Below are 20433 nucleotides of genomic sequence, written 5' to 3'. Positions count from 1 at the left end.
AAAGCAGCAACAACACTGCTACAGCTTTTATCACCCAGCAAGAGGGAATGAAAAATGGCCCAAAACAAGACTATGCTGATACCATCTATCTGTGGATCTGTGCTAGAAGCAAGCTCATAATCCATTGTTTCAACAGGGAAAATGACTGTGTGTTTCAAAGTGTGGTGATATTAAAAATCTTAATTGCATTTTTAATAAGGTTTTGCTGAAGAAAAGGACCTTCACTCTGTCTGCGTGTTCTCATTTCCCTCCATCTGGTTTAATCTCCAAACCAGTTAGATCCTGATGGTGGGGCGAGCAGCCAGCTGGCTGAGGGAGCGCTCCTCACAATCAGCGACTGGTCAGTGGCTCAAAGCTCCACACACACAAACACTAACATTTATCAGCTCACACATGGTGGAGAGAAGAGCACACACACACCTCTTTGTCTCCCTCCTCCTCTCCCCCCTCCTCCAGAGTGAGTGCTGCCAGCTGATTGGCTCTCTGCTCCATCAGGTTGATGTAGCGGATGGGATTGGACAAGGCTTCAATGACATCTGATGAACAAGAAGGAAACACAGAGCAGCCTTTTTGTAAAAACAGAGCATGGTTGCGGTGGAATAGTAAAATAGAAAAATTAGGTAGTATATCTTTTTCAACCACTTTTCCTTAACTTAAGTCAAAAAAGGTCACGGGGTTAAGGAAATATGTGAAGGAAAATTCCTTAGGACATACATTTTCCATTTGGGTTTACAATATTGTTACTTACTTTTACCAAAAGTATGAGCTTTATCAATATGTATCATCAGATTAACTAAGCTTATTAAGCACTGGCTACTTGCATGATCAGCATTTTTAAGTCATGATGATCGGCACTTTTTGTGAGCGTCTGAAATGTGTGTGACTCCAAATGTTGCCGCAGCAAGAAATTGTGAAACAGCATAGAGAGGCGAAGTCCCTCCCCTTCCGGTTGAGCTCCATGGGACCTTATTTCGGAAAAGTTATGCATTGAAGTCAATGGAGAGAGAAAGATTATCTTTCGATCCCGTTTGAATTCTGCCACGAATTACACATATGATGTTTGTCAATTTAAAAGATAATTTTACAAGTCAAAAAAATTAAAATGTGTCGTAAAACTGTGAAGTAACACTTTTTTTGTGTGAAACCGCTCAATGAACTACATCTCCCGTCTCGCACCACACACCAAGACGGCCGTCACGTTGGCACATTTCACTTCTTTCTTTCAGAATGAGGCGAAAAGTATTAAAAGAGGTGAAAATCACTCCAAGTCTGGGCATGTTGAGAGCTGTACATACACACAAGGGGAGTTAGTCGGTTCCGTAAGAGCCAGCATGCAGGACCGGGATTCTGGGATTTGTAGTCTTTCTAGTTGCGTATTTTTCATAGTCTTATATTTCAACAGTTTTACGACAAACTGTGACTTTCTTTACATGGAAATTATTATTTAAGATTGACAAACATCATATGTGTAATTCGTGGCACAATTCAAACGGGATCGAAAGATAATCTTTCTCTCCCCATTGACTTCAATACAAACTTTTTCCGAAATAAGGTCCCATGAGTCCCACCGGAAGGGGAGGGACTTCGCCTCTCTATTATCTCCTTTCCTTTTGAAAAGGATGGTCAGTGATTCCTTTGCTTAAGGACATAATAAAGGAAGCAAGGAGCTCCTTTCCTTATCATGTAAAGAATTCAAAAAAGCTCTTTTATCATGGCTGCCTTGAAGGTACTGTACTTTCGGGTTATTTCACTCAGTTAGGAACCTTCCTAAGCTGGACAACATTTTTTATTTTGGTTTTAAAATGTTTTGATATGACTTACCTGCAAATGTGTCTGGGACATAGTCCTTTACTTCTACGTAAACGAACAGAGCCGGTAAAGTCAGGGACTGGTTCTTCTCGTTCCTTAGACTGATGTAGTGATAGCCTGCAGAGACAGATTGAGGATTGGTCAGTTCAGAAATAACAGAGAGAGATCAACCTGCTTCAGACACTTCAGGAAACACCCACAGCTTTTCAAACTACTTAAATCTCATATGTAATTATCTTTGCCCTTTGTTTTATTATCTGATGTTTTCATGGTTTCTGATGGTATATTTAAAAGATGTGTTGCTTGTTAACCTTTTCTCTTTCTCTATTCTTTCCCAGTCTAGAAAAATAACATTCCCTGGAACAACAAGAGATGAGATGAACAAAACGTAGTCACCTGGACGGATGGCTGACACAGGGATGATACGGTGGCCGATGAACTTCCCACTTTCCTCAAACACGGCTATCCTTAATGAGGCGAGTGTGGGCAGAACAACCTGAACATGTAGAAAAATATCTCATTATCAAATCAAAATCACAACACACAGCTGCTGTTATGCTACAATGTCTTTAGGAAATATGTCATCAATATGGTTATTTTATGTTATAGTAATTGGGGTAAAAATGAAATGAAATTGATAGTCATCCTTCAAAACAGCCATTTGTTGTGAAGGTATATTGAATGCTATTAAGAACATAGTCTGACCTTCTTGAAGACAATGGCCTCCTCTTCCCAGACAGGGTTGATGGCGTTGCCTTGAGACGTCTTGGTCTTGAACGCTTTCCTCTTGGTGTCCACCGGCAAGCCGAACATGTCAATCTCTACGTACGTGCCCACTTTCTTATCAGACAGGAACTGGCCTGAGATGATCTAGAAGAAAGGAGTAGGAAATAAAGCAAGGAATATCAAAAGATTAAAAACACACACACAGACGGAAAAGAGACATTTTCCCCGACACAAAAAGACAAACACACACCTTCACAGACAGTGTGTTGGCTACTATCCCGTCCACTGTGCTCTCAGTGAAAGGGTCAAAGTGTTTGTCCGGCCGCCTCATAAACTCCGGTTTGAGCCGGTAGCCACATTTCCCATTGTACTCATACATGCCCAGGTTTAACTGCATGGACAAATCTGTGGAGTGAGGACAAAATAACAACATTTGGATGCGTCAACAACAATAAAACTTTAAAATGGCATCGTGCATTGAAAAAGATGTTATGGAGATGTTTTCATGATCTATGCTCACCGATGGTTTGGAAGTTGAGAGCCACCAGCTGACAGCCGGCGTTCCAGAAGAGCTGAGGGTTGTAGTTGGATGAATCCACGCGGGTGCCTTTAGGGTAGATCCTGCTCAGCTGCAGCTTGTTGTATCTGGAAACAGCTGGTTAAGGACAATACTGCATGGCCTGCACTACTAAGCACAACTGGTAATATGACTGCTCCTTCTTCTTCTATTTACTCCTTTTTCCTATACTTACTTTACTTTGATTACGATTAGAAAAACTAAAATAACTGATTTCAAATGAGATACAGTTCTATATATATCATCAACAAAATTAGCTGCATGAGCTGTACAAAATAAGACACTCACTGTGATTGGACGGCTACAGCACACAGGTAAATGCTCCACAAGAAACCCCAAAATTAGCGGGGAAAAAAAGGAAAAAAACCTCTGTGAGAACAACAGAGGAGGGATCTCTATCCCAGGACTGGAAGACATGCAATTAATGTCATGTCTTTAGGAAAAGAAAAGATAATAAGATTACGACATCCAAAATCAGAATGACAAAGATTATAACGTGATTGTAAAAACAAAAGAATATGGACATAGGAGCATGTCAAAAACCTTCCAGTTGGTGCCAAAAAAGACATGCAAATTAGTTTATCATAGTAAATATGTGTGCACTGCAGACGGAGCTCAAAAAACAGAATAGAACTGAAGTTGCAATCACATTATTAAGTATGACTGAGAAGGATACTCCACAAACTCGACAGGACACTTGGTCAGTTGTTCCAAAGCTTTAGTCTCAACAAAGGAGGACATCTGGAAGCTGCGATTGATCTCTGTGGGCAGGAAGTTTCCATATTATTTACAGTGTTTTATTCTCATATTGCTAATAAAGATATTAAAGTTGTTCTTTTAGCAAGAACATGTCTCCATCTATGTCCTAATGTACATACTTTTGGAAGCCTCAAAACTGTTAAACTTGACTGGCTGGATGTAGATGACCAGGTTGGACATTTCCTCCGTGGCAAATGCCTCGCTGCCTGCTGTACCCTGTATATGAAAACACACACAAACAAACAAATCATGTAATCGATATTTTAAAAAGAAAGATCTACTGACATTTATTTTTTAAGAACTGAAATGCAATATCAAATGTGTACAGCAGAGGGCAGCGTCATCATATGGCATGCAAACAGTACCCTGAGCTGTAAATCATTATGATCACAAGCCTTTGAATAAAATGCTGAGTATTTACAAACCTCATCCATTGAGCCCTTTTTACAGTCGTCATCATCATCATCTTCATCCTCACTTTCTGCTTCAACCTCGCCTGAAACATGAGGGACAAATATGCTTACAGTTAAACAAATCTTAAAGGTTTGAAAGGCTTTTAAATATCTTGGATAAATTCCCTTCATTAATTCATCTACAGCTGTGACACAAATACAGCTTACACTGAGCTATGACTGAGGAAATGAATTTGAATATTGTTTTGGTCGAGCGGACCCGTCTTATGCGTGCATAATGAGAGATCTACAAAAGATTTCCCACTGAATTGGAGGTCACCCTGAGGAAATTAATTTTAGCAGCTTAATGTTCGGTCTGACCTACAGAGTCTGCAGCCGTCTAATGAGAGCTAAAGCTTTTTCCCGCAGAATCTGAGGTCATGCACTAAGTATGACTCACCGATAGACTTTCTGCCCTGCGGCCTCAGGCTGAGCTCGGCTCCCTCCGGAGGCTGCGAGGAGTCCGCCGTCTCCTCTTTGGTCGAACCTGGTGGGGGAAAAAACAAACTTATCAGCAAAAAAACCTGCATCCGAATAAACTACAAGGTGAAACTATTGTATGAGTGTATAAAAGGAAACATTCTGCAGATGTGTTTGGATTCATTAGAATATTAAGCCTTTTACAAACATATACATCATCAAGTAACATCACACAGTAAATAAAAAGCCATGTGCTGCTTCAAATAATAACAGCCAGCTGATCTAAGGGTATGTCTTCCTTCCTTTTCAAAATGCTATTTGGTTTTTACTCAATGAAAGCTGCCTATGATGCTCATTTTCAGGTTCATATTAGTATTTTGGCCTCTATTTTATTATTTTATTATTAACCTTTATTTAACCAGGTGGTCCCATTGAGATCATCGATCTCATTTTCAAGGGAGACCTGTCCAACATGGCAGCAAATAGGTTACAACATAACATAACACAACAGATAACACAAAAGGACATCGTATTTACAGGGCTACATTTACATACCTAGAGACATTGACAAGTACCAACAGTATCAAATAGCATTGCACCTATCCAAGCTTTAAAAACAGGCAGTGGAACCAATTTGCTCAGTTTCAAATCTTTTTGAAGACTGTTCCAAGCAAGAGGAGCTGCGCACATAAAAGCTTTCTTGACTAAGTCAGTCTTTGCACTTGGCACATGTAACAAAGCCACATCATGTGAGCTACCTGCAACTCTCTGTGTGATCAGAGAGCAGATATAAGATGGTAGTATACCCAACATGGCTTTGTAGATGAACATGTACCAATGACTGAGCCTCTGTAAAGTAAGTGAAGGCCAACCTGCCCTGGCATACAGGGTACAGTGATGAGTAAGTGCTTTACAATTAGTAACAAATCTCAGCGCACTGTGATATGCGGCATCTAACTTGATCAGGCAATGGGCAGGTGCATTCATATAGACCAGATCACCATAGTCCAGCACAGGTAAAAAGGTCACAGTGACTAGCCTTTTCCTGGCCTCAAATGAGAAACAGGACTTGTTTCTGAAAAAGAAACCTAGTCTAACCCTCAGCTTTTTAAGCAGATTAATGACCTGAAGTTTAAAAGAGAGGCAATCGTCAAGCCAGATACCAAGGTATTTATAACAGGTAACCACTTCAAGTACTTGTCCTTGCGCAGTAACAATATCCAAAGTGGTCTCTGGTGTCTTTTTAGCTTTTGAAAATAGCATTACCTTAGTTTTATCAACATTTAAAATAAGCTTTAGTTCAGAGAGCTGAGTCTGAATAATATTAACTATTGTGACATGTTTCCATGCTTTAATGTTCAAAAAGCTCTTTATTTTTCTCATACTGCCTGTGCTGCAGCACCTCTTTTCACCCTCTGTCTGAAACCAGAGCCCAGTCTGCTCTGATTGGTTAGCTGGCCGGCTCTGTTGTGATTGGTCAACCGCTAAGAGATGTCCCGCCGCTTAGCCTATCGCGAACAATATGTTGGAGCGTTGGCTAATTGAAACGTAGTGTTGTCACTACGTTGTGAAAGTAAATAGTGTGTGGGAGAGAAACTCCCTTCTTCTCTTTAAACATTGTTCTTTTACCTTTAAGTAGCCTTACTGTCTTTTGTGGATTGTCCTTAAAACCTCATCATCCGTTTTAAGACCAATGGTTTTATATCTTCAAAGCATCTTTACATTGATGGAACATTTGCATCTTGCAGAACCTACTTGTTCAGATCCTTAGAAATTGGTGACTTTATTCTAAACCACTTTCTTGGTTTCCCTGCTTTTCCTCCTTCTCTGGCTGGACACCGTTTTTAATATCAATCCTTACCTCTAGGGTACCATTTCAAAGCTATTCAACACTCCCATCACGTGCCAACCTACGGTCACTAATAATCTACGCACTACTTGGTCCAAGAATCTCAAGAGAGAGATGGAGACTTAGAAAGAGAGATTTGGCAGTCTTGGCTAGTTCACATTTATCCACGGATCCACATTTTGATAATGTCACCTTGAACCACATCATCTCCCCCACATGTTTTGGACCAGCTCCACCCTATTTCTATTTTAGACGTCTCTGTTTGACTCCCTCTCAGCCATCACATCTGCTTACTCCCAGGCCTCACCCACAGATGGCCTGTTTGGTGTCCAGCCCACTGACACTTCAATGTCGTCCTTTTGCGTATTTGTTTTTTTTAACATTGCTTGCGAGGCATATCATTCGGATGCAGTGGAATCCCACTACTGTCATAGAAATTGGATAAAGGATGCCCTATACTTTGTGAAGTTAGTGAAAAAAAGTCATTATTATGAGGCTCTAACAAACATGTTCCAAAATACAGTATGGTCCCTTTAACTGGATGCTGCCCAACTGTACTCTACCAACAGTATGTCTAGTATAGTATGGTCTTGAAGAGTTTTGGTAAATTGGATGTATATTTATGTTCTGATTTACTTATTTTGTTCTTCTTTTTAATTTAGAAGTTTATTAATCATTTGTTATTGTTGAAGTTGTCTTTGATCCTAACATCTTGTCTCAATTTATCATTACCTACTCTGAAAATGTGAACCTACTTATCCTAATTCAGGATTATGTTATTGGACAGTAGCATGTCATTTAGGTATTGCACATATATTGTAGAAAATGAAGATAAAAAGTAAATATATACATATCAACAGTAGAAAATTAACGATAACACAGTCATACATGGAAGGTGTGTTTTGGTTGATGTTTTTATATGTTGACATTTCTACAAATAAATCAAGAATGTATATATATCTCATGTTTTTGAAGAGCCACAAAGTGCGCCTTCAGTCTAAAACCAAACCTAGCCTCTGATTTGCACATTTCTTAATGCACAGCAATTAAAAAGATTTTTGTCCGTCAGTGCTTTTGCTTCTTATTCTCAAACACCAGGGGGCAGTGTAAGAATGAAGCCTGCAGCTCGGCCACCAAAGGAAACGAAAGGTGATTCATTATAATTAAGTTTTGAACCAACTGAATCATATATTTTATGTGCGGACAAGAGGCACACACACACACACACACACACACACACACACACACACACACACACACACACACACACACACACACACACACACACACACACACACACACACACACACACACACACACACACACACACACACACACACACACACACACACACACACACACACACACACACACACACACACACACACACACACACACACACACACACACACACACACACACATGAAGTGTAGCCAACTCCAATGCACATACGAACGATTTGGGAGAACTACAACCAGAGAACAGCTGTGAAAATATAAAAGTCCATAAATTCAGTTATATAAAAGTTGACCTGACAGTTATGGTGTAATGTAGACACACACCAGCGTACACACACCATACAGTGAAGGCCACAACTGGCCGGTGTTAAAGAACAAGCCCTAGTGTATGCAACAGCCAATAGCACCTTCAGCTGATGGAGAGCGCCATGAAAATGATGAATGATAAACAATAGCTCTGTTGCGCTCCAGTGACTCCGTCTTTGACAGCAGAGGAGTGTTGGTCCATATTACAGACGGTCAGGCTACATTTTACATCTGCAACATCGCAATTAAACGGCCCCTGTGTGATTTGACGGCTCTGTTTATAGGATGCAAGCGTGTGTGTTTGTACCTGCGCTCGGGGAGGAGGGCTCACACACACTGGAGGAGTCGCTGTAGGTGTTGGAAACCTGCTCCGACAGTTTCTTCTTGGTGCTCCCGTTCGTCTTGTGGTGTTTCTTCTTGTTCTTCACCAAGATCTTCCCCATCAGCTCCATTGGGCTCGGGAGCGGCACACCAGACTCCAGCTGAAGAAAGCAATAAGCACAGAGAGGCTATCAAATGTGTAATAAAGTCACACAGGATCAGAGGTAGCTCATGAGGAAAAAGGGAAACTGCATGTTTGTATGATCTGGATGGAGGGATAGAGACATCTTTTTATGACAAGGAACAAGAAATTATAATCAATTAATGTTATTAAGTTAAAGAGTTTTGCTGGATGGATAGAAATTGCTCCATTGGGGCCATAATTAACAACAGCTTGGAGACATATTAGCAAATTAGAGGAAGAAAATACTAAACTTGTTGTGAGTCATTCAAAATGTAAATTCATAGCGGTTCACATTATTTTTGTATTCTGCTCAGTCGCTACGGAAGATTTAAGCGAGTGGGGCTTGTTAGCAGTCTGACTAACAGGATATAGACTGTGGGAATGAGCCTGTGTTATCATTTTCTAAATCCAAGCTGCTTTGATGAAGATTGCTATCATGCAATAAGGCAGGCTTGCTTTGTTCTTTTGGGGAATGGATGTACAGATATTTAAAAAATGTGTTTAAAGGGCCCATGTCATGCTTTTCCGGTTATTACCCGTCCCCTTGTGTGTCATGAAGGTTTTTATGCATGTAAACGGTGTGCAGAGTCACAAACCCTCAAAGTACACCCTGTAGCGAGTAAAACTCTAACACAGAAAATACCTCCCCAAAACGCCTCGTTGGAGATACGTCATTGTCCATTTGATTCTTCCGGGTACGGCATGATGTCAAGCCGTACCCGGAACGAAATGGACCAATCCGTGGAGCCGTTACGTTACGTCCGCGGAGCCGTTACGTTAAGCCCCCGCTGATTGGTCCAAATTGACCAATCCACGGACTTCCTCACACACACACACACACACACAGTGCAGGCAGCTCTGCTGATTTCTCCTCCCTGGCTGCAGGCTGATAACAGACAGTTGGGATCGCGGCGAAATTCTCTCTGCAGACCCATTCTCACAGCGTTTATCAACCTTTTTCTTACTCAATATCAAGCCACACTTATTGTTTTTACTTCGGCTGTGAGTTTGTGTGTGCTCAGGATGAGTTTGGCTGTGTTTCGCTATGTATCCTAAACAAGGAAGCAACACCTCCACGGAGCTCAGCGCGATTCACAACGTCCCGACCAATCAGAGCACACTGTGCTCACAGGGAGGGTGGGGGCTGGAGCTATTGGAGCTACAACGAGCCGTTAAAGGCAGAGAGTGAAATTCAGTGAATACACGTAGTTTACAGAGATGCTGTATGAGAAACCAATGTGAGTTTGGAAAATTGCACAATATAAATCTATTCTAGTAGACCTCAACAATGGAATTATGATCAGTGGAAATGGCCATGACATGGGCCCTTTAAACATGTGTCTTACAGGGATGTTCTTGCATGTTTGCCAAACTTAAATGAAAAAGGTTCACGTCTCATTGTCAGCTAGTGAGGGTAAACACAGATTCCTTGGTCGCCATAATGGAGGAATAACTTTATTTTTAACGCCAAATAGTTCACAATAACAAGTTCCTAACCGATAATAATTTACAAGGACATCTATGCTGCATCCTGGGATTAGGGCAACTGTGATTGGTAAAAGAAAAACAGGATTTGTTCCTTTCCTTAGAGTGGAATTATTATGATTTCATACAGAATTTCTCCAAAATGTGGACATAGGTCTGCCCATGCTACCCTACCTTACTTTTGACTTTGAGGATCAGCAAAGTGCTTTACAAACTCTGTTGATGTAACAGCTCAAAAGTTTACACTTTCAACACTTAAATCAGCTTCCTGGGGGAAATCTGAGCTTTACACACAAACATTCGCCCTCTCAAGGGAGCTGGCTAGAAGTACGAAGATCCTCTGATTTATTCATAGGGTACACTGCTTTTGGATCACAGTGTTTAGGGATATCAATAATTAATTGGAGAAAGTCAGCAGTGATGTTGAATACACACATACATTCACAACTCTTGGAGTTTCAAACTGATCAGCTATAAACATGACCTAACTTTAAAAATGTCTTACTGACTTTAAGGACATTTTAAAGGGCCGGTTCACCTCAAAATATGAAAATATATATGTGTTCACCTAAACTGTAATGCTATTGGATGGATATATGGGTCCTAGAGATGTCAGCCATCTGTAGAATATAACGGAACTAGATAGCATTTGTTGTGCTCAGAAAATGTAATGGAAAAAATCAACAACGTCTCTTTCCAGAAATCATGACCTGATTACTCAAGATCATCCAGAGGTGGATTGTTAGAAGTTTGATGTAGGAACTTTTTTATTTGTTATGTATATTGTATAAAAGTCGATAAAGGCATTCATCCAATCATGGATGCCTGGCTGGTGCTTGAAACAGCGTAAGATGTAAACATGACAGGTATTTCTTTAATTATCGGGTCCCTTTAAGTCAAGGTCCTTCAGTCAATAACCTACTTTCCCAGCTGTCACACACGTCCATTTCCCTCTCTACAGTTGTAGAAGGGAAGTGATAAAATAAAGACATTTGCCTTGACCTCACTCTATCAACAGATCCATTGAAATGGAACCAGTACAATATTGAAAGTCTCACATAATCACTCAAATGCACAGCACTAAACCGGTTTTCTACATTTTACCTGGATAGACTCAATAAAGATGTTGTCCCCTAATTCCCCTCAAATGTTAGTGTTGCTCAGTTGCATAGAGGAAGCTAAAAGAGAGCATCTACTGTAAATAGGCGTACAGGGTGGAATGGGCAGCGTTGGGTGGAAGGACTGTGAAAGAGTAATGCTGCCTTTGATTAAAGATGTCACATCCTACATTTGAGGAAAGTCATTATTTTCCTGCTTGCTACGCTACTTCCAAGATTTCCAAGTATTGTGAATGCTGCCTGCTGTTCCAATTATGGTTGGTCTGCAGCCGAATCTTTTCCAAATTCAAAATGTATTCAGCGCATTATGAAAGAGTTTTGGCAATACAGCCTTCATCAGCATAATGAATGCAGCGATAAGACCCATACAACAGATATGAAAAGATGGCTAATTCTTCTGGAAAGCAGACTGTTGTTTTTTGCACAACATTGTCAGCAAACGCTCCTTCTCACCACTGTTTGGTGGAGTGCAGATGCAGCTGTAATCCTCTTTATTCTCACTTTAGGCTCAGCTGAAAGCAATCCAGCCCTATCTGCCCCTATGGAGTAGATATCCCATTTGATATGCTGTATACACGCTGTCTCAAAGCCAGAGGGGAGTGGTTGTCATTGCACTCACCTTTCCCAGTTATTACACGCTCAGTATTAGAAATCTGATTCCTCAACAACACTTTCTCTTTCTGTCTCGCTGCTTAAATTCTCCCTTGGTGTCTGCCTCCTGATATCTTCCCTCAGCTACTCTATTCTAAAAGGCTTTCCCCAGATAATACTTCAATGTCAATTACAGTCAGGGGGGCTTCAGCTGCTCTACAGTGTTATATCACCAGGGACAAGACATCCCTGATGAATAACATGCAAGGAGGTATGTTCAATTACACATGTGTGCACCAGACACTATGAGAGTCTGAGAGTTTGTGCGACACGTGTCCAGTATTTGCCTCACGTAAATGCCTGCGTCATTAAACACAAAGATGCCTGTGGGAAGAAAGAAAAAAAGAGTTTGGCCACAAAGAGACGAAGCAAGCTTTTGACTGGTAGCCATGGCAACAGAGGAGAGACAGATAAAGGACTGCCAAGGAAAGCTACGTTAAGATTATAGTGTAAACATTTCCATTTAATCTTACGCCACGCCATAGTTTGCAGTCTCTCCCATGCAGGGGAATGTGGGATGATTTATAAAAAGTTGGCTTAAATGGAGCATAAATAGCCGTGTGTGTGTGTGTGTGTGTGTGTGTGTGTGTGTGTGTGTGTGTGTGTGTGTGTGTGTGTGTGTGTGTGTGTGTGTGTGTGTGTGTGTGTGTGGGGTGTGTGTGTGTGTGTGTGTGTGTGTGTGTGTGTGTGTGTGTGTGTGTGTGTGTGTGTGTGTGTGTGTGTGTGTGTGTGTGTGTGTGTGTGTGTGTGTGTGTGTGTGTGTGTGTGTGTGTGTGTGGTGTGTGTGTGTGTGTGTGTGTGTGTGTGTGGTGTGTGTGTGTGTGTGTGTGTGTGTGTGTGTGTGTGTGTGTGTGTGTGTGTGTGTGTGTGTGTGTGTGTGTGTGTGTGTGTGTGTCCAGAATAAGAAGTTGAGAGAGAATGAGACTGGGAGGTGTTCAGGAGCGTGCCAGGAGTGACAGAAAGAGGAAAGACAGCAACAGATTTTGCCAGATGCTGGAGGACATGTCAATGTGTTGCTGTTTTTGAGACAGATGGAGAAACACAGACAGAACAGTGTACTGGATGTGGACATTTAATGAATATGTATAAGAGTGGATTCTGGAAAATATGTAGAAGATACTATTTTTGTTATTTTTTAAATAACCCACTTATCTTACTACTTGGAAAAACACTTTAATAAATCAAAAAGAATGATTCATACTTTATATTAAGAGTAGGAATAATTCAACAAATGACAAGGAATTGGTTAAAAGATGACAACTGTATTAAATCAAAATGAAAGGATATTGTTAAAGAAAATGTATGAAAGGGAAAAATAACCATGAGCATAAGAAATAAGATAATATCTTTGATAAAAAATGCGAAAATTGAGCGAGGTATAGAAGAAAAAACAATTACTAATGATTCCTCGGTTAGATGTTACAACTAGGGTAGTTTTGAAAAAGAATAATGTATCTGTTATCTGTTAACCGTGTACTATAAAATGTTGTGGGTATTTTACTTTTCTTTTTCATTTGTGGATATTTAATTATATAAGGTATCTTAGTTTGAAATAATTTCATTATGTTATGCATGCCCTGAAACCATAACATTTCTTAAAAGGAAAACATAAAAGAATATATAAAGATGTGTGTATATATTTTTTTATAAAGTGGTGTCCTGAATGTATACTGTACATGTCTGGGTCCCTGGCTGGCCAAGGACACGTCTTTGGTGCACTCGTGTGTGATGATATCTGCTAAATCCCTCGTGCTTGCCTTGTCGTATGCATCCGTGTTAAAAAGAGAAAGACCAAGCATGTGCGAATGTACGTGTGAGCTTGTGTGTGTGCGTGTGCGTGTGCGTGTGTGCGTGTGTGCGTGTGTGTGTGTGCGTGTGTGTGTGCGTGTGCGTGTGTGTGCATGTGTGTGTGTGTGTGTGTGTAGGATCCTCTTATGTACTCACAAGATATTTCTCCAGAGGATCTGTCAGTAATGCGTCCCCAAATATTGACCGGCAGTACTCTGCCATCTTAGCCTGCTGCTTCGGCCTGTAAGTCACCACACACACACAACATCATGATTTCTCTACCAAATATCAACACACTGAAAAAAATATGTTACTCCTAGCAACCCCCTATAGGAGCCGAGAACTTCTCCTTAAAGCTGCGTCGACGTTAACACTGCTGATACACACTGCAGAGAATGGCTGATTGGGCCTATTGATGCCAAACAAACCAATGACAGACAGCTCTGATCAATAATGTTGACTCTCGTTGTGCAGACTATGCACCTCTGGTTTTTAAATGAGCTGCTGACTTACGAGTCCACGTGATTCTCAAAAGACAGGATGATGGGGAAGGGCGAGGTCTTGAAGGCACACTCTGCTATAGCCTCGATCACCTCCTGAAAGCACAAACAGAAAAGAAAAACGATGCTGATTGCACATACTTGGGAACAAATGTTGTTATTGCTATAAGTGCACAATAAAAAGAATGGATGTCAGTGTTGGTAAAGGAGCCAACAGTGACATCTGTCTTGGCTCCAATGTTTTCCGATTGACCGTCAGAAAATGATTGCTTGTAGTATTTTCCTTAATAACATCGGGAAACAACAACAATTTAAGCAAAGCCTCTTTTAGAACATGTCACAGTTATGACCGTAATTTAGCCTCTTAGCAACTCTTTTATTGCAAGATGAGTCAATACATTTGGTTTATCCGATAATGTGCTGTTGAGTCAAGACAGAATAAAGCATTTTAAAAAACACTTAAAAGCCAGTATCATAAATGTTTTTTTAATTTCCTTGGAGAATATGCCCAAACCTCTTAAGATCAATACATGTAGAAGAGAGAGTAGTAGCCTAGATACATGGCTGTATTGAGGCTACTGAAAACTATATGTGTATAAAAAGCTTGTATGTGTGTGCAGGATTTCAACATGATACAGTAGGTAAACTTTCTGATTAATAAAGTGAAATAAAATCATGGTAAAGTATATCACAAATTGCCGAATGCTCATTCATTCATGCCCTAATTACCACAATAAAGAGTGGATATGTTTCTGGAAATGGGAGCTCTTGAGTGGTGTCACTTCTCAACTCCAGCAAAGACAGCTCAACATCTGATATCAGATTTCTAAGCCCCTGATTGTCTAGGTCAATTACACCATCGTTAACAATGGTGTCAGTTATTGCCTTCATTTCCATTTGCTCCATCTACTCCAATATCATTTTTTGTCTGTAACTCAACCCTCTCCATCTGTAAGCTCCATCCTCTGCCTCTCAAAACTCTTCTCTTTGTGCATTTCACTCTCCGGGTAATTCCATTAAGCGTGTACTTCTTTTGTTACTCTCATTAGAACTCATTTTCTTCTATCAATCAATCCACCCACTTTCCATTTCCTTATTCTCCTCACACCTACTCTGCCCTTAGATTTCCACACCCTCCTCCATCTCTTCCTTCTCCTAGTTATGTGTTTTTTCTTTTTGTCTTCTCATCTTCAATTAAGCGCCCCCCTGCGCCTCGGTTTAGGGCTATTTGGTGTTTCCCTGTTATTTACGATTTTCTGATGAACGCATTCCCCTATTTGTTTATCCCACTTGTTATCCAGCTCTGCTTCCTCTGCATTTATTTTATTTTCTGTCCCCGAAAATGTATCCATCTGCATTTCTGTCTGTGTGTTTACATATTCCCAATTCCCTAAAATTTGCATGAAATCTCAAGTTTATGATTCTATTATCATTTACTGTATTTAGATTGACAGGAACACGATACAAATATGTTATCCATTTCTATGTAATTTATTTGCTCTCTCTCAATACAGTGCCTACTTGTACAGATGGAGCCTCTTATTTTGGACCCCAGCATACAGCTTCCTGCCGACTGCCAGCCAGTTGCCAGCCAGTTGCCTGCCAAAGACCAGTATTCAGGAATGTTAGGCCCTCCCACTATTCTCCAATTTCAGGGTTTAACCAGGAGATGGCGCTATATATTAAATAACTAAGACTTAGTTTTTCACAATAGAAAATGCAGATATTATATAAAAAACTAAAGTTAAAATCTTGTTTTTAATGCCCCAAGAGCAATAACATCTTGTCACAAGCTTTTTGGAAGAAAAAGACTGACTCAAGAGACCTGTAGTTGACTAATTACAGGCCTCAATAAAGTTCTGCCATTGGTTGTGAAAAACAACGGTGGACATAGTGGAAAGTGAAATTGACATTGTCGAATTTAATAAAAATACAAAATAATGTATCTGTGTACGTGTTTTACTATGTGATCTGCACTTATCAAACATCTAATTAAGGCGAGACACCCCAGGTGAATAGGGTATTTTTAACTTAAAGATATCAGCTAAATATTTCTCCAGTTAATTACTTACAATAAGGCAATTGTTTTTTGTATTACAAGTTTTCTGAAATAGCATGTTTAAATATCCAAATGAACCATTATCTCATGAAATATGCGCATATTTTAACACATTTCAGGAACCGAAATCTGAACTTTGGATAAAGCCAGGATCAAAATTATTGTTTCATTTTGTAGTCATATTAGTATCTAAGGCTTTTACAGAAGGGATTTTGGATATCTCTTTTTATCACTCCATAAATCAGAAAATACTGTCAACAGCCCTAAAATATCAATTTTCACCATGTTTTTAGGTATAAAATGTTATATAATTCAGGCTATGAATTATATATGACCAAACCCTTCTGTAAAAGCCTTCATAATATTGATAGGAATATAACTGGAAGGTTTGGTGTATGTAACTGCTGAGTGATTCTACAATTTAGGGTACATTCCATGTCCATTGATGTCCATTGATGATAATTATAATTATTCTAACTATTTTCTTCAAAAATATCATATTTTGCCTATTATTGGAAAGCATGTTATAATATCACACAAACATTATGTGCATCCTATGCTTTATTTAGCTTGAAATGTGTCATGATGTTCTTAAATTGTCAGTTTTTGCTATGTCCGTTTTTCAGTTGAGGGTGTCTTGGATTCAAAATAATGAATAAAAACCATTAAAGTAAATTTAAAAAATGATTCATTTATTTCAAAAGTCTAAATACTAAAGAATAATAACATATTTTTAATTGATTTCCCCCTTTAAATAATTTAAATATCTTAATATATGAATGTCCGCAAAAGTTCTGTCAACTATGTTACTAACAGAACTTCCCCCTTTAACTCAAAAATTGTTTGTCCCAATACCATGTCACCAGCATCACATGATGCCATGTTCCTCTTTGGCAGACATTTTGAACACACTGTGGTGATTGTCCTCTACATTTTTACAATATTTTATGTATAATAGCACATGGTCAATTAATATACTCATTGACAATCAACAATGTTACGTACATTGTTATGGTTTACAATTGTTTAATGATTTTAATTCAATTATATGTGCAAATGTGATGTTAACCTGTTCAAGAAAATGACATGTGGTCATCCAGGCAAGGCCTACCATTGAAATGATGGGTCAAAATAGGGAAATTGTCAACTAGGTTACCTGTCAACTGAGTTACCCAGTACTGTAATAACTGTAGTAACTTAGTTGACAGGTAACCTAGTTGACAATTTGTACGACATGTAGACGTCATTACACATCATTATCAATGGAATTTTGCACTTCTGCCTTGAAATTAACATAGTGCTGATGGTTAATAATGTGTCCAGTCAACTATGTTATTTGCGTCAAATGTTTGACTTTCATTGTCAACTATGTTGCACCTCATTTTTTCAAATTTAAAATATCTAAAATAGTGCTTCTGATATCCTTTATAGTATAATGTATATCTACACAGGTTGGAGTTTTACATGACATCTCTTAAAACTATCAAAATGACCTGTATGGTAGTTTTATAATACAAAATATCCCTAAACTTAATGACAGTGCTGAACATATCACATGAAAAAACAAAACTTTAATACAATTATTTTTTAAACTTTAAAAAATCTTTGGATATATGGTAGAATAGACTCAAGAGCCTTTCAAATTTGATTTTACTTGAAGTGCAGGACTTAATCAAATGATTGTAATGACATCAAGTTTGTCCGTAACATAGTTGACAAACTGAGTAGTGAAAACATCCTTTCCCTTAAAATAAAAAAATATATAAAAATGTTTAAGCTTTGCAACTAGTGGATATGTTACACTGAGGAATATACTAACTTGAACCACTGATTGTTCTATCTATACATTTTATTTGGCATTAGTAAATAATTATGCACATTTACAGATATTTTACATGATATGAGTGATAACACGTGTTATAAGGGCTATTTCGCACAATAGGTGTGCCTTGAGATTTTTACTTGTCCTTTGGTGTGCCTTGGGCACAAAAAGTTTGGGAACCACTGCTGTAGAGAAATGTAAACGTTCACCATCCCCCACCCGCCTACTGTATGTTGCTTTTTGACATGTAAATGGGTAACTACCCCCCTCTGAGTGAATACCTGTTGTACCTGTCCGGGGCTAAGCCCATAGGACGATGCTCTGATGTCATCACCCTCGCACATTGGTCATATGTTTACAAAAAACGATGTTAACACTTTCTCGTTCTTAATATATGCTATATTTAGGGTCGATATGTGTTGAATTTACTTTAAAATAGCAGATCACTGTGATTCACTTCTCCGCGGCTCCTCCGTGCAGAGAGGCCCCCCCCCCCGTTGACAATTCACGAGCGTCTAACTCTCTCCCCCCTGTGAAGAGATATCACAGGGGGGGGTTGGGACACACACATTCCGATGGCCAATTCGTTTTAAACAAAGAGTGGGGTGGGGGCTGGTGAACGGTATGGTCAATGTTTGTAAACACTGTGACATTTTGACTTTATTTGATCATTTCAGTTAAAAACTAACGTTCATATTTCATATTACTGTTTTGCCTGGCTGGACCTGTAATTTACAGGAAAGGAGTGCACGCTACTAAAGAGACACGCTACCATGGAAACCAAACAATGGTGTTGCTGTATTGAAGTCCGAGTGGAAACAGTCATATTTGGAGCGTTATGTTAGAATGAAACAGCGAGGTCGTGACTCACAAAAAAAAGTGTTACTTCACTAACTGTAAGCTTGTCACTCAGAGTAACCTACAGTTAACTTAACTGTTGGAAAAGAAAGATCAGAGTTAGGAGTGTGAACACACAGCTGAGAGCTGCCGTTTCATTCTGACTGTTTAAAAAACGGTAACAACGGACTATTTTTCTTAGCGGATGCATGTAAATTTAAATCAATACATAGAACTATGTTTTAAATCAATAAAAATATTTTCTAAATCCATAAAAGCATTTTAATTAATATTGGGAGTCATGTCGTTACTTTGTTGAGAATGTGGCCATGTAATAAGCGGGATAATTTGCAGCGACTTGGTCATTATGGGGAAAAATAACACCCAGGGATCAAGATCCCTCCGCGACGCGGAGGGATCAGTAATTTTTAGTGAATTACTGAGTTTAGGCACGTTAATAACATTTTAATGAAGTTGAATACAGTATATTCATATTTGTCAGTGATTTCATGTCAATTCGGCGAACATAAACGATTAAATTAGGATTAAAAATCGAGAGCCGGCTGCTGTTCGTTACGGTAACCCAACTAGGACACTTGACACAGTGGCTTTTGGCAAAGCACACAAAGAAAACCGAGAGAGATGAGTTATTGTTATTACAACGTGACTTCACTATTATTTAACAACTATTTTTATTGGGTTCTTTTATTTGGGGTTAAGTACATTGTCAGAATAAGTGAGAAATGGATTTAACTTCTGTTAGACAGCTATCATACTGAATAAATATTTATGCAAAAATGTATGGCATTAATAATGTATATCTAATTACATTTAAAAATGTATGGCATTAATAATGTATATCTAATTACATTAACTGTGAATGTCTTTCATTTTATTTAAAATGAAATAAAATTACATAAAACATTTTCCATAAAAAAGTTGATTCAAGAACAAATCAGTACTTTTCTTATATGACTATTATTGCTAAATTTGAAAGGTCTTTACCAGCTTTGGAATTATATATATATATATATATATAGCACCTTCTGCCATCCCATCTCTACTGACATATGGATCTTAACAAAGATCCGCTATACATTAGTACCAGATATACTGTACACGGACATTTTAGTGAACCAGACCAGCTGTTTCCGCCGGGTCTTCGCTTCCCGGGCATCACGTTGTTTACAAGTGTGTTCAGATGCTAAATGACAAGTGCAAGTGACAATTGTTGTCGTCTTCTCTGTGAACGTTTTTTTCTCCGTTATTTTGCCATTTTCAGATTTAAATTTCGAGCGGAAAGCTAACCAGGAAGTAATAATTACTTAAGCGGAGAACGGAGAAAGTAAACGTTACAGCAGGCATAACAACAGCCGGTGTTTATTTTATTATAATATATATCATTTGTTTTAAAGCTCAATATATAGTTCTATCCGTGACATATGGATCTTAACAAAGATCCGCTATACATTAGTACCAGATATACTGTACACGGACATTTTAGTGAACCAGACCAGCTGTTTCCGCCGGGT

The 20433-nt window shown here is 39.1% G+C and overlaps 1 protein-coding gene across 7 annotated transcripts in view; it reads right to left on the bottom strand.

Annotated features, from left to right (window-relative positions):
* LOC117498362 (1-phosphatidylinositol 4,5-bisphosphate phosphodiesterase beta-1) overlaps positions 1-20433 on the bottom strand; it is a 147604-nt gene that overhangs the window by 27358 nt on the left and 99813 nt on the right. For all 7 annotated transcript variants that reach the window (XR_004557570.1, XR_004557571.1, XM_034150407.1 and 4 more), the window contains exons 12-24: positions 14197-14279; positions 13840-13924; positions 8444-8618; positions 4724-4810; positions 4297-4367; positions 3991-4087; positions 3789-3873; positions 3056-3180; positions 2786-2940; positions 2515-2679; positions 2206-2305; positions 1822-1926; positions 421-536 (exon numbers count right to left, since the gene is read on the bottom strand). Coding sequence is in view for 5 of the 7 variants with exons in the window: in XM_034150407.1 (XP_034006298.1) it covers positions 421-536; positions 1822-1926; positions 2206-2305; positions 2515-2679; positions 2786-2940; positions 3056-3180; positions 3789-3873; positions 3991-4087; positions 4297-4367; positions 4724-4810; positions 8444-8618; positions 13840-13924; positions 14197-14279 (1449 nt within the window). In the remaining 2 variants the exon portion in view is untranslated. The remainder of the gene's footprint in view (positions 1-420; positions 537-1821; positions 1927-2205; positions 2306-2514; positions 2680-2785; positions 2941-3055; positions 3181-3788; positions 3874-3990; positions 4088-4296; positions 4368-4723; positions 4811-8443; positions 8619-13839; positions 13925-14196; positions 14280-20433) is intronic.

Source organism: Trematomus bernacchii, unplaced genomic scaffold (genome assembly GCF_902827165.1).
Source record: "Trematomus bernacchii unplaced genomic scaffold, fTreBer1.1, whole genome shotgun sequence".
In the NCBI taxonomy this organism is placed as follows: Eukaryota; Metazoa; Chordata; class Actinopteri; order Perciformes; family Nototheniidae; genus Trematomus; species Trematomus bernacchii.
Note: the sequence above shows the minus strand (reverse complement) of the source record. Positions and strands in the feature narration are given on the sequence as shown.